The sequence below is a fragment of the Teleopsis dalmanni genome, chromosome 2 (assembly GCF_002237135.1).
Source record: "Teleopsis dalmanni isolate 2A chromosome 2, ASM223713v2, whole genome shotgun sequence".
NCBI classification, from domain to species: Eukaryota; Metazoa; Arthropoda; class Insecta; order Diptera; family Diopsidae; genus Teleopsis; species Teleopsis dalmanni.
In genome coordinates this window covers 113743808-113760824 of record NC_051847.1, presented here as the reverse complement: position 1 = coordinate 113760824, position 17017 = coordinate 113743808, and the positions used below count along the sequence as shown (strand labels likewise).

At 31.2% G+C, this 17017-nt stretch overlaps 2 protein-coding genes across 2 annotated transcripts; both read left to right on the top strand.

Moving 5' to 3' along the window:
* The first annotated feature begins 315 nt into the window (after window positions 1-315).
* On the top strand, window positions 316-6024 carry LOC119675498. The gene is made up of 3 exons (XM_038086705.1): window positions 316-593; window positions 4753-5381; window positions 5444-6024. The coding sequence occupies exons 1-3, from the start codon at window positions 316-318 to the stop codon at window positions 6022-6024; spliced, it is 1488 nt and encodes a 495-aa protein (XP_037942633.1).
* A 6598-nt stretch (window positions 6025-12622) lies between these two features.
* Window positions 12623-16749, top strand: LOC119686333 (protein AF-9). The gene is made up of 3 exons (XM_038100892.1): window positions 12623-12908; window positions 13124-13336; window positions 13622-16749. The coding sequence occupies exons 2-3, from the start codon at window positions 13156-13158 to the stop codon at window positions 16315-16317; spliced, it is 2877 nt and encodes a 958-aa protein (XP_037956820.1). The 5' UTR covers window positions 12623-12908; window positions 13124-13155; the 3' UTR covers window positions 16318-16749.
* The last annotated feature ends 268 nt before the right edge of the window (window positions 16750-17017 follow it).

Sequence of the window (17017 nt, the reverse complement as noted above, 5' to 3'; positions counted from 1 at the left end):
ACATAGCTGAGAAAATCTGTATGTACACATAACTCAATGTTTGTTGATAATTTGAATGCAAAATAGCGGAGAAAGTTGTAAATGGTATTTTGGGCTTCTCCAATGTCAGTGGAGAGTGGCGTTGTAACACGCATGCCTGCAGTTTCAAGTAAAACATCGGTCAACGCGGCAGCAAAGACGCTTATTTCAAAGTGCCAAAAACTAAATTTTGTAGCGACTTCAATGCGCCTAGGAATTAAGTGTAACTGTTATAATAATTTAAAAGCAAATTAACAAATGAATCATATTTTTCCTAAATAAGTGAAAAAAATAAAAATGAAGCAATTAAACAAACTCGAAAGCAATTCAAAACGAATATGTTCATTCAAATTAATTCAATCTAACTCTCGTGTATCTAAATTCAATTTTTGGTTTTGTTGTTGTGTGGTTATAATTTTGAACTTCACCGATTTCACATTATGTAACGAAAGCAAAAGCAAAAGCAAAAATGAGTCAATAAGTTTTACAAATAAATCACCACAGCAGAAGCTTAAAGTATGCGAAGACTCATCAAGCTTGATATGGTCGCAATTTTTGGAGGACTATACCCTAAGGTAAATATCATGATTGTCGGACAGGTTATAGATCAAACGTGATATTCAAATTTTAGTACTAATTTCAAGAAAAAAAAATGATTTAATTTACATGTAATAGAATATAATTCTATATTAGTGATATTGTTCTAATGTTTTAATTTAAAAAGACAAAAGTATGCTTTGAGATATGGACTGAGTATTTTTATAATCTAGATATATAATAAGATTGATGTGAATGCTTGGAATCAAATGCTTAAATGTTTCAAAGACATTTAACATTAGATTACGTAGTAGAATAAATAACGCAGATCGATTCAGCAGTTTAGAAAAAAAGTGGGTTTTAACAAATGTTTTGTATGGTGATCAATCTAAATATTACCCATTTATAATAATGTTATAAAGGGTATTTATTTCTTTTATATAGAGACTACGTACTATAAATATCATGCAGATCAATATAGAGTTAGTGAAACGATTTTATTGCCATTCAAATGTTATCTGTCCAGATTTATAAAAAGGCAATAATACTTGTTTTAATAAATAATTATAATGAATAAATTATGAGCATTCGAACAGGCAGACCTGACTGTTCCTGATTAGTTCAGGATGTACAACTAATAAAGAATTTACATACATATATGTTAACATTTATAAAATATACTCGTATATAAATATGACCAAAATACAAACATCTTTGCAAGTGTGTTATTCACATTACAATATATTATAGTATATATTTGTTATATTGATAATATAGTTAAGGGTAGAAAAGGCATAAAATAACTTTGGGCTCGTCAGAAATATATTTAATATATACCTATGGGATAATGGTATAGAATTGTACATAACATAAATTGATGTACTTTTATCATTAGATTTGCAAAAGAAGACTAGTACATATGTATTCATTGCCATCGTTAAAGCAGTTTATGTGATTCAGTTCGCTAATGAAATTTGATTAACCATACGAAGAGCTTTCGTGCTTTTTATCTTAGTTAACACATCACTCAATAAGTCGTGTGACTGACACACGGCATCGCCAATACAATGTATGTTACCATGTCACAAGTCAATAAAAAAGATGACAAAATTGGACGAATCACACTTCGAATTGCTTCCTCATTAACCGTATAGTCTAGATCTGACCCCCAGCGACTATTGGCTACTCGCTGATCTCAAAAAAAAGTTCGCCGGTAAGAAATTCATCTCAAATGAAGAAGTAATTGCTGAAATTGAACCCTATTTAGATGTAAAAGACAAATTCTTCTATAAGCACGGCATCGAGAAATTAGAGAAGCGTTGGAATGATTGTATTCCCCTTGAAGGAGATCATATTGAGAAGTAAAATCGATTTTTGCAGAAAAAATTTGTTTTTCTTAGTTAGCCACACGACTTATTGAGTTATGCGTTAAATTAAATGAAATTAGGAAATTATACCTATATATATATTGTAGTGTTATTCGTGATCAAAAAATAACGAGAATTTTAATTTTTTGAATTCCCTCGCTTATCCAATCGGTAAATTTTTTTTATTTTCACGCTGGCAACACTATTATACATATTCTGTCAAAGTTTAACGCATATCGTACGATTAGTTTTTGTTTGGCGTCTATACAAAGAAGTCGAAAAATTTTCGTGTAGCGATTTTTATTATGGATCAAAAATTAGAACAACTTACGTGCATCAAATTTTGTATTGCAAATGGATTCAAGTGTGCCGAAACGTTGAAAATGTTAAAAAAAGGCCCTTGGAGATTTGTGTGTGCTGCAACCACCAGTATACGAATGGTTTAAAAGGTTCAAAGACTGTCGTACAAGCTTGGACCATGATGAGATCCCTGGCCGCCCAACAACATCTGTTATTGAAGAAAACATTGAAACGGCGAAGCAGATCGTGTTGAAAATCGTTGTGAACCAAATAGAGAGATTACAGTATTGTTGGGCATCTCATATGGATCGGCCGAACATATTTTAACTGATGTTTTAGGTTTGAAACGCGTCGCTTCTCGGCTGGTGGCAAAAAAGCTGAATTTCATTCAAAAAAAGCGTCGTTGTGATGTGGCCAATGAGATGATTTCCAACGCAGATAGTGACCCCACATTCATCGAACGCATCATAACTGGTGATGAGACATGGGTCCATGAATTTGCCATGGCCACCAAACAACAATCGACCGAATGGTGCTTCGAAGGTGAGCCGAAACCGAAAAGAGAACGCCAAAGTCGGTCCAAAATCAAGGTTATGCTGACTGTTTTCTTCGATATGAATTCCTTCCGGACGGTCAAACGGTCAATAAGGAGTATTATTTGGCCGTTAGGCATCGTTTGCGTGAGGTCATTCGCAAAAAGAGGCCAGATTTATGGAAGGAAAACTCATGGATTTTACACCACGATAACGCACCGGCTCACACAACGTTGGTTGTGTCGCAGTTTTTGGCCAAAAACTCCACCAATATCATCAACCATGCACCGTACTCTCTAGATATGGCCCCGTGTGACGTTTTCCTCTTCCCCCGACTCAAATTGCCTTTGCGAGGAATGCATTTTGAGACCATAGAGGCCACAAAAGAGAATTCGCTGCGTGAACTAAAGGCCATACCTTCGGCGTCCTATAAAACTTGTATGGAAAATTGGATCATGTGTTGGCATGCATGTATTGCCGCAGAAGGAGAGTACTTTAAAGGCGATAATAAAGAAAATTATTAAAAATTAAAATTTTGCGTTTTTTTTTAAATTCTCGTTCTTTTTTGATCATATATATTAGGTTTATATTAGAGTATTAGTCAATGTTAGTATTTTAAAACGTGTGTTACACTTGCAATATTTGTCATGATGATCAAAGCATAATTAAAAGGGTATGTATACATATATATATATATATATATATATATATATAATATATATATATATATATATATATATATATATATATATATATATTGAATTTATATATATACTTATATATATATTGTTGAATTTAAGACTGACTTAATAGTTCTAGCAAGATCAATGTTTTTTTTTAAATTGCGGGTTGTTAACAGAACTGAGTCATCATGAACGAAAAGTTCAGTGACGTAGAACCGACCGATGCTTAACAAAATCAATCAGTCTGCGAGCTTGAATATTTATTTAAAAAGAAAAGTAATAAGTTTTTGAAATAAAACTTATTTTCTCTTAGGGATAATGAATATGAATATATAATGAATCAATACATAGTATTTATTTGTTAATCATTATCCATTAGGAACATAGGCTCGGTATATGAACTCTCCAATTATTTCTCTTACCATCCAAGCTATTAAATATCGTAGTTCATATAGAGATTTGTGTGCTTCATTGTTGAGTGTTGAGAGATACGAACCTTGACTTGAGCATAAATACAGTATAGAATTTGGTATTCACCACACCTGTTTATATTTATGTTACAAAAGCATCTCTAACAGAAGCACCTAAAATTATTCTACAATTTTTATTTTATTTTTAACCATCAAACTCAACAAATTTTAGAAACATGAATTAACGTTACAGATAATATTTTGTTTGAGTTTTAAGTCTTGGGAATAATACGAAAGCTTTGAATATTTTTCTTCTCATAGTTCTAATTGCATTAGCATTTGAAGTGACGCCAATACTAATAAAATAACGTATTGCTATTTTTATTTGGTTGTCTTGTATTAATACTGCGATTTCTACGCCATATAATTTATTTTAGTAACATTTATACGTAAATCAATTTTCTAAGTCTAAGTCCTTCATTTTTGTTTGAAGGTGCGCCTTTTTCGATTAGAATACTACCATATCATCATCGACACGAATTATACCTTCAAAATTATAAATACATCTTATAAAACAACTAATTACGATACTAATTACGAATTAAATTATTAAAGATTCAACAAGTTACATTTCGATTTTTATATAGATTAGATCATATACGATACATTGCATTTATGTTAAACGGTTCCATATAACAAACTTTAAAAAAAAACGTTTGTATAGATATTTGATAGATAATTGTGTTGGAGCAAAAACACTTCTACAATTTCTACTCTCAATTTATTCGTATTTCTAAGAAAAACCTATAAAATTTCGGTTATTTTGTGTTTTCAAAATTCATATTTTTTCCATTATCAAAATACACATGTTAAAAATATTAAACATTTTTGCTGTGTCTTCCAGCCATAGTTCAAGCAATCGCATATCTAAGGATCTTCCTTATATTGGTATTGACTATGACATATCGGGATCAGCATCAGTACCTCACTCTAACAATCCATCAATGATGACCATCAATGGTTCACCAACTTATCAGCCACCAATAAATTACCATTCGTCTGCATATAAACGTCCGAATGTTTTCATTACAAAACGCATAGGGGAAGCTGTAGAATTAGAGCCTCATTTACGACCGCCTGTTAAAGTTGTAAACCCACAGTTTCGTCCTATGACAAATCAAATGCTACATCATCAACAACAACAGCAGCAGCAACAACAACAACAACAACCTGGATTTTTACAACAATTATTTGGCATAGGATCAAGTACTAATACTCTTTCCATTGCACCGTCAATGTCAAATCTACCACAACAACAACAACAACAGCAACACCAAGGTAGGCCAGTTCCCCTGCAGCATAATACAGTACAACACAACATGCCACAAACTTTTCGTGCTGTTTCGGAAAATGATTTATATCTGTTAGGTGCAATTGAGAAACTGGTTTACCGTGTAGATTATCTTGAAAGTCGAATACGTCGCGCTGAACAACTGATATACTATCTTATGGCGGGAAACAATCAAAAAGAAGGTATATATAAATATATTATTTTAGTTTTGATTATTACTTAATTCGACAATATTTTTCTGTAGTGAAAGATCCCTGCCCGAGTAATTTCACGCGTATTAGTGACAATTGTTATTTTATCAACAGTCAATTGCAAGTAAATTGGAAAACTGCGAATTCTGCATGTAAAGCTCTTGGTGCACATTTGGCGGAATTTGAAAGAGTTTCGGAAAACGAAGAGATTATGGCATATTTATTAAATCAACCGAATCATCGTGGCCGTGAATATTGGTTAGGTGGTCTAAATCCGGGTCTTTTATGGATTTGGTCTAATTCAGCCAAACCGGTTAATCCAAATATGAATCTTACCTCTATAGCTATGTCACATGAAAATGGCACTGGTTCTTCAAACTCAGAATCAATAACTGTTGACAATAGTGATGAGAATAAAGTTGAAGAATCGACTAATGAAACTGTTCTCAATAATACTATTGAAATTAAAGGCCAAGGGCGTTGTCTACGTTTGTCATACAATCCAACAAAGCATTTTTACTATTACTACGGTCAGGAGTGCACATCACGCCATCATTATATATGTGAATATGAAGACAAAACTTTAGATAACAAAATAAAAAAAATTACGAGAGAATTGAAAATATTCGATTAATCTATACTAACTATTGAAAGAATTCGCGGTAGTTCATAAACTAACCGTTGCTAATTTTAAAATTTTTTTAATTAATTTTGTATTTATTATTAATTGTAAGTATTTAATTCTATAATAAAAGCGAATTCAATCAAATTTTTGGTCTTAGAGTATATGGAATGTATCTGGGTGAAAATGAGACAATTTCATTGTAAGAAAAAACTATCATTGGGTTTTCATTGCTTGCTATCTGTAACAAGAATACACTCATACTAGAATGTGAGAGATTGTTATAAAATTTTTTTTGTTACTCATAACTTTAAAACTATTTTGGCAGTGTTTTGGACTCAAGTTTGTCCCTTCTTCTGGGTTCTCTGAGAAGCTAGAACGGATGTCAGAAATGCCACCATCAAATAAAATTAAGTTTCTTAACAGTTCAATATTGACGAATATCAAAAATATCTCCTATTCCAGTACAGTTTAGATATATGTATATAAGGGCAGATATATGTTAATACAAGCAACAATCATATAATAGCGTTCCATGCGAAACTATGAGCAATAAATCATTAGGAGTACACATTAGTATATATTTTACTGTTTAAATTTTACATTTAGCATACGTCAATTATTAACAATTTCATCTTTAAAATTAAATGTTCACACAAGCAAATATAATGTTGATTGTAATTATGTTCGTTCGGCTAGCTTCGTTAAAAACATGGTTGCATAGTAAATCATAGTTTTATTCTTAATCCTGTTTCTCATGTTTTAACATAAAAGGAAAATTTTATACAATACCGTTATACTATTGTGACTATTGTGAATTATGATTGTGAATGAGCACAACAGATCAGGGACGACGCGTGCCCTAACTTTGTATTCGTTACTCAAGGAATACCGGAGTAACGAATACAAACTTTTTATTGTATTTGTTACTTTTCTCATTTTACCAATGAGTAGTATTTGTTATAACTACTCTTTCGAGTACCTGGTAACGATTACTTTTAAGTAATTGTATTCGCGGTATAATAATAACTACTTTATTTTGAACTAAATTTTTCTTCGCTATCAAATTTATTAAAAATGTTTAAAAACATTAATATAAAAAAAGTGAAATTTGGATTCATTTGAAATCAATAGGAGGTGAAAACTAAATGCAAAATATGCGGATCAAACAATTCAATAAAGTAATAATTCTAATTTACTATATCTATAATTTATTATAATTAATATATATGCTTTTAAAAATTCCTTTTATTGCCGAAAAAAAGCATTTAAACTTCTGTAACGAAAGCACAGTAACGAAAGCGCAGCAACGAAAGAACAGTAACGAAAACGCAGTAACGAATACTGAGTAACGAATACATACTCGAAAAGTAACGGGTAGTTACAAATATACAAAAGTAATGAAGTTTGTTTTTACATATAACACTTAAATTAAAAATGATAAATTGAAATATATGAGATGTTTTTAGGCAACAATATATTTACAATATATAATTTTAACAATTCATTAACAAAATAACATATTAAACAAATTAAATAAATAATTTATATATGAGTTTAATATGATATCAGTAATACTATATCAGTAATCAGTAATATCATATTAATAAGTAATATTAATATGATATGGAATAAACATAACTTTTTACATACTTCTTATAACATACATACACACTTGCAAAGTATGAATGTGCGGCCAACTTTTCCGCACATCAAGCGGTTGATATTCGCTGTGCTACAGCTAAAAGGGGAGAGACGAAATTTAAGGAACTGTACTTAAATGTGTGCTGCAGATTTGAACGCACAACTAAGTGCTTCGGCAAATCAACATGTTGGATTCGAATGCATGCAGTTGATATTCGAATAGAACATAAAATTACTTTCATGCAATTTCCACTATATAAATCTCTATTTCTCATATTACAAACGTGAGCACCTGCACATTATTTTGTTCATTTTTCTGTTTAGCCAACAGAACAACGTATAAATGTGGGATCAACTTCTCCGCACACAAAGGGGAAAGACGAAATATAATAGAAATGTTCTGCAATCGAGCAGCAAACATATGAGCACAACTAACAACTATAGCAGTTAAAAAAAACAAAATGATTGAGTTTTCTTAGACAATTATATTTAATTGTTTTCGTTAAAACTTTAATGTTTAAAAATATACATATGTATATAATATTAATTCTCTATGTAAAGATATTTAATAAATTTATATATATATTATTTAACATTTTGCAAATTATGTTGGGGTATGCGCCGCACATCTCCACACCTTAGAGCATTCGTCAGTGCTACAGACAGCTAATGACTTCGCTACTCGACTCTCCCAGTATTTGGAAAATGAATCTAAAGAAACCAATATATGCGCGCAATGTAACCACATCTTCAACTTTAAGCGTGCCGCTACAGAAGAGGTGATTGACTTTCACCGTTGACAAAGAAACAAATCGCCCGACAAATGGTTATAAACCCAGAGTAAATTCCTGCAAAGATCAAAATAGTAATCTGATGATAGATGTACAAAGCATGCTTAAAATTTAGAAGGATCACACCTCGAATCTACTAAATGGCAGTAGTAATGATGTAACTGAAAGCGAAGAAGATCGCGAAAACAACAAAGCGGCAGTCGTCGATGGTTTACCGCCTTAGCAGTTTAAAGCTGGTGGCGAAGGGCTATTAAAATGCATGTTACAGCAAATTCGCAACATATGGTCGAATGAATGCATGTTCGTTGGTTGGAATTTAAGTGTGCTTTGCATAATTCACAAAAAAGTTATCTTTTGCTTAAAATTTATCTTTCGCATAGTTGCATTTGTTAATTTCCTTAATTTCAACCTTCGTTTCAACAAAATTAAGGCTTTGAATCTAACCTTCAAACTGCATTTTGTATGAAAAATACAACATAATTCCACTAAAACGAAGATAAAATTAAGATTTTCGTTAAATTAATGTGTGTCTAAACATATATTAGAGTGTTCACGGGGCACTAGTTATCGGGTTATGTGCGTATGTGCTTATATGAGCAACAACAAAATGCACTAAATAAAAATACCCAACTCTGCGCGACCCCTGCCTATGTATACAAATTTATGTGGTTTTGTGGTTATTTGTAGTGTTGAAAAATAATATAAAATTTAAGCAAATGGCATCACAAAAAAGATTAATTTTCCAGATGGCGCCACGAATTTTGAATTTCAAATTGGCATCACTAACATTTACAGCTAGTTTCGTTTGTAAACAAACATTTAAATTTTGAAAAAGTAAGTTAAAATGATCTGTCCTAAATAAAAATATACCTATGATAATTTATTTCCCATTTTCAGTGTCTAACAAAATCCGAAAACGCAAAAGAGAAAATGAAGTGAAGAAATGGACAGAGGAAGAAATAAAAAAGTACTAAGCTATATGCCAGAGCCCAGGAACATAGAGGTAATTTGTATTTTGATTTGTATTATTGTTACTTTGGGTTATAACTTTTATTTCATAAATATATTTAATGATAGAAACCAACAGCCCAGCTATATCACAAAAAATTGTTGGCAGAAACAAACATCAATGCAAATTTTAACATTTTAAAATGCAAAGTTCGCCATCTGAAAAATACTTTGCAAAAAGCTGATGCATGGATTAATTCAACAGGCGCTGGAGTTGAGGATGATGACAATACAACTACTGTGAAAGGTAAACTTTATAATCATTTTAGTGTAGACTTTTTACTACAATAGTTTTAAATTTTTTGTTTATGTGCAGACAAGGTAGTTAAAATATATCCACATTACGAATAGCTTGTCGACATTTTTTCACCTTCAAAGGAAATTGAATTTGTTGTAATGGACACATCGAACACATTGGACTGTACTCTTGATGGAACTGATTTGGAAGAAAACAGTGTTATATTGGATGGTGAAACTATTTCCTTTGAAAACAAGGTTAAGTGTACAGCACGTCCTACTTGCATTGATAAGCTCAGAGATATGGAAATTGACCGGTTTAAATTTCGGAAAGAGCAATTAAGCTTAGAAATTGAAAATTCGAGTGGACAAAAGATATGGAAAAACAAAAATTAGAATTGGAAAGGCAGAAAATTGAAAATGAGCTCAAACTCAAGAAATTAGAGTTAGAACGAAAATAAAGAATTAAAAAATATAAAATTGATGTGAAATATAAAAATAAATAATAAAACAAACTTAATAAAAGTATTTTAAAATGTGTACTTTTATTCAAACATCATATTATACAGTGCTTGTCTTTTTAGCTCAGGTATAGGTGCAGCATAGTATTGCTATCATACTGCGTTTCACACCTTTCGCTATTCTCACTTTCAAATTGTGAAAAATTCCGATCTTCCAACAAATTATTATGCAACACACAACAAACGAGAATCCAAGAATTGAAGAATTTTTGGCTTTTTTTGTCTTGGCTTTTATTTTAACTCTCATTTGTTTTAAACTGCAAAACTTTTCTTTAAGAATTCCAAAAGAATTTTCAACTCTAACACGGTATTGGCTGTGTCGTTTATAGAATTTGTTTTGTTGTTCAATATTCATTAAAGAATTAGTGCGAAATGGCGTTATCAAATGTTTAGTCAACTGGTACGCAGAGTCACCTGCAATACATTCTTCATTCACCATTCCTCAATATTGTTCCAATATGCGATTTCTTAAATATTGTAGAATAATGGTAGCTTCCCGGATTACCCACTAATGCGTGCATGATGCGGAGCTTATGATGACACACAACTTGCAATTTAATGGAATATATTCGTTGACGAGAGAAATATGCCTCATGGTTATTGCTAGGTTTTTAGGCCAGCTTTATCTCACTTCTATCAATATAACCAATAAATAATGGTAACTCACTGAACATATGAGCAATAAGGCCATCGAATGTATGCCGGTAATTTCAAAATTGCTGAAAATACTCTCTGGGTAATTTTAGTCAGAGTTCCACCATCTCCCACTCCAAAAGTAGTCGCTATTTTTCGCACTGATGCACTTTCTCTTGAAGAGCCTAAACGGAATAGTACTATCACGAGTTGTAAATCTACGGGCACTTGCATATTGGATACTGGACCTTTGAATATTATATCATTTGCAAATATTTTAACAAGACGAGCAAATTGACTCTTGTTGACCGGTAACATTTGCAAAAATCGTCCTTCGTCGAAACAACATAAAATATTATCTTGCCAATGAATGGATTTCGGCACACTTAGTTCATCCCCTCGTCGAAAAGATGTGATTGTTCTTACATCCTCCATTAGTTCATCCATTCTTTCATCAATGAGAGAGTACCATTGGTTGAAGTGTGCTGTGTCTATAAATAGAAAAACTTTGATTTTTGCAACTATTAAGCTTTAAAGCACATATCTTCGATAAATTCAAGATCTTTAATAGCTGCAATCATTTTCAAGTCTATAATTTAATTTTTTATACTCTTTTTAGGCATTTTGTGTACAATTGATTTTGAAATTTAAATTGAAGTTTCTTTGTACTGACGACAAAAACAAAGAACAGCTGATTGTATAAAAATAACCAGATAACCTACGAAAAAGTCTGTTCACGGTGCATACAGGTTATTTTTCATTTTATCACCACATAACCCGATAATCAGTGCTCCATGAACACCCTATTAGTGTAAAAAGATTTGAAATATGTGTCATATGTTTTATATTTAAAATGTAAACAAACAACAGCTGAGCTGTAAACAGAGACATTGAGAAAGCAAGTACTTAATAAAATTTTTATTTTTTTAATTGAACATATAGTTGTTATTTAAAATGTATATAAATGATTTAATATATCAATTATATATTTCGTTTTTATTGTGTAAAGTTTTATTAAATGAAGATATTGAGAAAGTAAGTACTTAATAAAATTTTTATTTTTATTAATTGAATATATAGTTGTTATTTAAAATGTATATAAATGATTTAATATATCAATTATATATTTCATTTTTTTGTGTGAAATTTTATCAAATGAAATTTATAGAAGTTCTATTAGCTGCATAAATGAGCTTATTATAATAAGCTCATTTATGCGTTCACTTCACGTTCACTTATAAATGAGCAAAATGCCTAAATGAGATAATGTGAATGTACTAAAAATTTGATTTTTTTTTAGTTTTTTCTCGTCAGAATTACGTCAATTGATTTTTTTTGTTTAAAATTAAAATAACTACTTTACGGCAAGATATCACCATATATATTTTTAGCAAAAATAATTAACTGTTGGTATTGAAAAACAAATTAAATTATCAGACTCATATATACAATGTATACATATTTATCTTATTTATAATTTATATAAATAAATATATATTTACATCTTATTTATAATAAGCAAACAACTAAAGTTGCATGTATTTTAAGTTATCTTGTGATTAAATATATGTTAATCTTTTATAAATATATCTTTTTACAATATATGTAATCTCTGCTACTATTGATTTTAGTTACAATATATCAAAAGGTTTGCACTGAACGTACTGTGCAGGTAAATATGGCGATGAATAACAATGGAACAAAAAATAAAAATAAGGCGAATTTATTTGGATAGGTAAATCTTCAAGTACTGTTTTTTTTTCTGGTTAGAAAAATATTTAAAGGTGAAAATATTTAAATATATAAGCAGTAGTAATTTTAAAAAAACTATGATGTATATTTGTGTAAATAACTGTCGTTTTTGTGACGAAAATAAGTGAATATATTTCCACTTCATATGAACATGAAGTCAAAACTAAAAAAGTGAGTTGCGAAAATGGAAAATGTGCTCTAAGCAAGTACAAAAAGTGCAGCACAATAATAAATATTGATGTATAAAAATATGTTCAGATGTGTAAAAATTTTACAAAAGTTTTATAATAAGCACATAACTATATAAAAAGTAAGTATATCAAGATATCAATATTATCTAGTTTTATGTATAACTCAGTAAACAGGCCGCATATTATGTATCCTCTTAGCCGAAAATGCGCGTCTAAATAGTCCACCCCCTTTGTTTTAGTCACGCATGCACTTTTCTATGTACCTTATTTCTTAAAAATACATATTCCGAATCTTCTTTATAAAAATCAATGCAATATTTTTTTTAATTTTTAGTTGAGATTGCTTTATAGTAGTAAACTACGAAAATGGCAGTAAAAGTGCAGTTCGAAATCGGGCATACAGCGAAGTTGCGTAGCAAAAAGACTCCGGAAGGATTTACACACGACTGGGAGCTGTACGTACAGGGCGTAAACAAAGTCGACATTAGCACGTTCGTTGACAAGGTCGTTTTTAATTTGCACGATTCATTTCCTAAACCAAAGAGGGGTAAGTAAAATCGTATAACTGGGTGACCAGTTTTTAAATTCAATTCAAAGTAAATATGTTTAAAGTGGATATAAATGATGTGACATTGGTAAAAGGTATTCGATATATAATAAATACCGAATGCCATGCCACGATTGATCAAAAACTATAACGTGACTGTTTACTATAAGTTGTGGTTTATCAATGATTATAATCAGTTAATGAACTGGAACACTTACTATTATATTAAATTTTCATTTTAGTAAAATAAAGTAAAATATTTTTCAAGTAAATTTATAATTTCAGTTTGCAAAGAGACACCATATGTTATACAAGAATCTGGATATGCTGGATTTTTACTCCCGATTGAAATATATTTTCGTAATAGAGATGAACCAAAACGAGTGCAATTTACATATGACTTAGATCTTCAACAAACTGGGCCACCTCATCATCGTTCTGAAATAAAAAAATTTATATTTGAATCTCCTTCAGAAGAATTCCGACCAAAATTACTAAAAGGTGGTGGAGTCCCTGTGTCTGGTGTGATAGGTAGTGGAATTAATCTTGCACAAAGTAATACCTCAATTAGTGATGAAGGCATGGTGAGCAAACCAAAATTAAGCTGTGGCGAGTCAAGTAGCAAAAAACATAGATCCCGCACAGATGATGGAAAACCTGGTACTTTTGCCAATCTTTTTGGTACTCCAATTACGAAAAATGCAACAAAATTATCTCCAGAAAGCAAAAGTAATCTAAATGCTAAAACGTTCGGTGCTGGTTCACAATCATCTACATTAAATCCAAATAATAGTAGTGGAAGTAGTACTTTCTCAAAGGAGAAATTTATAAAAGATAAGTCGAATGGTGCAGGTAATACGGGTGGTAGTAATTTTGAAAAACACAGGGATAAAACAGATAAAAAAGAAAAATATAAATTGCTTAGTCCACATAAAGATGGAAGAGGTGGAGTCGAACGAAAATCAACTTCTAATGATAGTAGCAAGCATGAGAAACGAATTGAAGAAAAATTGAGGAAGGATAAATTACGTGAAAAAGATCGCGAACGCAGTAGAGAGAAGGGTAATAGCAATTTAATTATGAAACGCGGACTTAGTCCGAGATCTAGTTTACGCGATGGTGGATCTAGTCCAAAGAGAGCAACAACACCTGTAAGCGGCACTACAAATTCACGTTTCACAGAATCTAGAACAATGATATCTACAGCAAATAAATTTGATTCCAAAGATATAAAAGCTAAAGAACAAATCTCAAGTTCAAGCGGAAAAAAATTCAAAAAAGATAGAAAAGATAGGGATAAAGATCGTGAGAAAGACAAAGAAAAACGTGAAGAGCATCGAGAGAAACATCGAAGTTTAGATTCTAAAACTAAAGATGAGAGGACTACTGTAATAGGAGGAAATATGCCCATTAGTTCTACAATTAGAGATGAAAAAGAAGCAAAAGCTACTTCAGCATCTAATACTGATAATAAAAAGTATGAGAAAGAAGTAAATATAGATGCTTTAAAACAAAAGGGGAACATCAAGCAAATAGAAAAAGATACAATTGTGACATCAAATGTCACACCGACAAGTATATCAAGTACGATCAGTACATCTAGCGCCAGCAATGATAAGAAAATAATTACAAATAATAGCAATGGCGAAAAGGATAAAAAATCACATAAACATAAGAAAAAAGATAAAAACAAAGATAAAGAAAAAGAGCGCGATAAGGATAAGGATAAAGAAAAAGAAAAAGAAAAGGGGAAAGAAAAGGAAAAGTTTGAAAGTAAGTTACATGAAAAACTTGCAGAACCGACTGCTCTTTTGGTTACAAACGATGTTCTAAAATTGAATACTAACAGCAATCAATCAAATTCACCAGTAGATATTTCCATCTTGGATAATACTACTAACACAAAAAAGAGTCAAGGGAAGGAAAAGAAACCCAAAGATAAGTCAAATAGAGATGAAAAGCGACAAAAAGAAATTGATATTGACATCAAAGGCAAAATATCTAAAAATTCCAAACAGGTTAGCACACCAACAAGTGCAACAAATAGTGCTAGCCCCTTAAGTTGCAAAACTAACATTAATTTAAGTGATGATAATAGCGCAAATTCTCCAGCAAATTTACTACCATCAAAAATGCAAATTGATTCTCCAACTGCAATAGGAATAGAGCCAAACTCCGGCCACGTTTCTGATAGTTCAAATAGTAGTTTTCCTGATTTGACACAGAAATCAAGTAGCAATATGGTAACACAGGCCTCGATAGTGAAAAATGCAAAGTCTCCTTTAAATAAGGAGTTTAAACAGTCTTCAGCCGGTCCGAAAGAAACCAAACAAATTAATAATTTTGTGGAACAAGCACAAAAACCAGCGGAGTCCTCTGAATTAGAAAAAATTGAAGAAATTGGAAAAGATGATAAGAAAAGAAGACGCAATTCAATAGCTGTGAATACATTTGTCGAGCCGACAGTTAAACGTATAAAAAAGGAAACAAACAAAGCTACAACTCGAGATAAGTCACGTTCACCATCACTTCGTGGCACACGGTGTAACAGTGTAGATGTGAATAATGGTCCATTTTTAGCACCACCCTCTAATTCAGTTGCTAACAGTATTGCTTCTTCTCCTGCTACATCTACTACAACAACTACATCTTCAAATAATGTTCCATTAGCACCACCAGTGCATCCAGCTTCACCAGCGTTAGCAAATGATGCAGTATCCAATGCACCTTCCAACGTAACTGGCGGTACCACTACTGTACCTACAGCCACACTACCCACTGAATATTTAAATGAATTACAGGAACTGCATCAAAAAATCATGACGTTACAGGATAACGAAGAACTACAACAAGTTGTAGAAATGATTGCTGCGACCGGTTGCTATGAAATAACAGCAAAAACATTCGATTTTGATTTATGTAAGTTGGATCGCAATACCGTGCAACGTTTGCAGGATTTCTTCGCAACTTCAGTATCGTGACAAAAAATACAGTTTTAAGGCAGGTTTGGACAGAGGCATTATAGCATTGGGTAAGGGAAAAATTTACCAAATTAAGCTTCAATATGTACTCAATAAGATTAATATAAAAAGAACTGTGTATACATACATATATGTACAAATTATATACACAATACGAATACACATTCATTTACACGCTCAACATAAGATGTAAAGGTAGTTTAGTTTGCAGTCACTTCCACTTGAAGCTATTATTCGACATTTATTTCAGTTTATTGCGATAATTGCTACTATAGCAAAATGTCCCAATTTCATTTCAACTTTTTTATGCTTAGACTATCGCCAATTGACTCATTTAATCACATTTGCCATACCAAATCCAAATAGAAAATAAAGATGTGAATAAAAATAACTGAGATAAAAACAAAAAAATATTTTGTGAACAAAATTGTAGCAGAGAATAAATTTATAATTTCTTATTTAAAATCGATTTTCTTAAATTTTTTTAAAAGATGAATTGACAAAAATTTCATAAATTCATAAATTCTTTAAAAGAAATTTTTCTCCAAACAATGAAAAAAGTATGGCGGCAAATTCAATTAAGAAAAAATTAAAGTGTAAACAGTGTGAACACTTTAATGTTTAACTTTTCTAAGGCCCATTCAAAGGACGGAGTTAACTGTTTAAGTACATATATTAAAAATATCATAGAACCGACGTA

Excerpts from the sequence above, each read along its gene's own strand:
- LOC119675498 (XM_038086705.1), top strand. The coding sequence starts at position 316 with ATGAAGCAATTAAACAAACTCGAAAGCAATTCAAAACGAATATGTTCA. Across the intron at positions 594-4,752 it reads TTGGAGGACTATACCCTAAG|CCATAGTTCAAGCAATCGCA; the intron begins GTAAATATCATG and ends TGTGTCTTCCAG. Across the intron at positions 5,382-5,443 it reads GGGAAACAATCAAAAAGAAG|TGAAAGATCCCTGCCCGAGT; the intron begins GTATATATAAAT and ends ATTTTTCTGTAG.
- LOC119686333 (XM_038100892.1), top strand. The coding sequence starts at position 13,156 with ATGGCAGTAAAAGTGCAGTTCGAAATCGGGCATACAGCGAAGTTGCGT. Across the intron at positions 13,337-13,621 it reads ATTTCCTAAACCAAAGAGGG|TTTGCAAAGAGACACCATAT; the intron begins GTAAGTAAAATC and ends TTATAATTTCAG.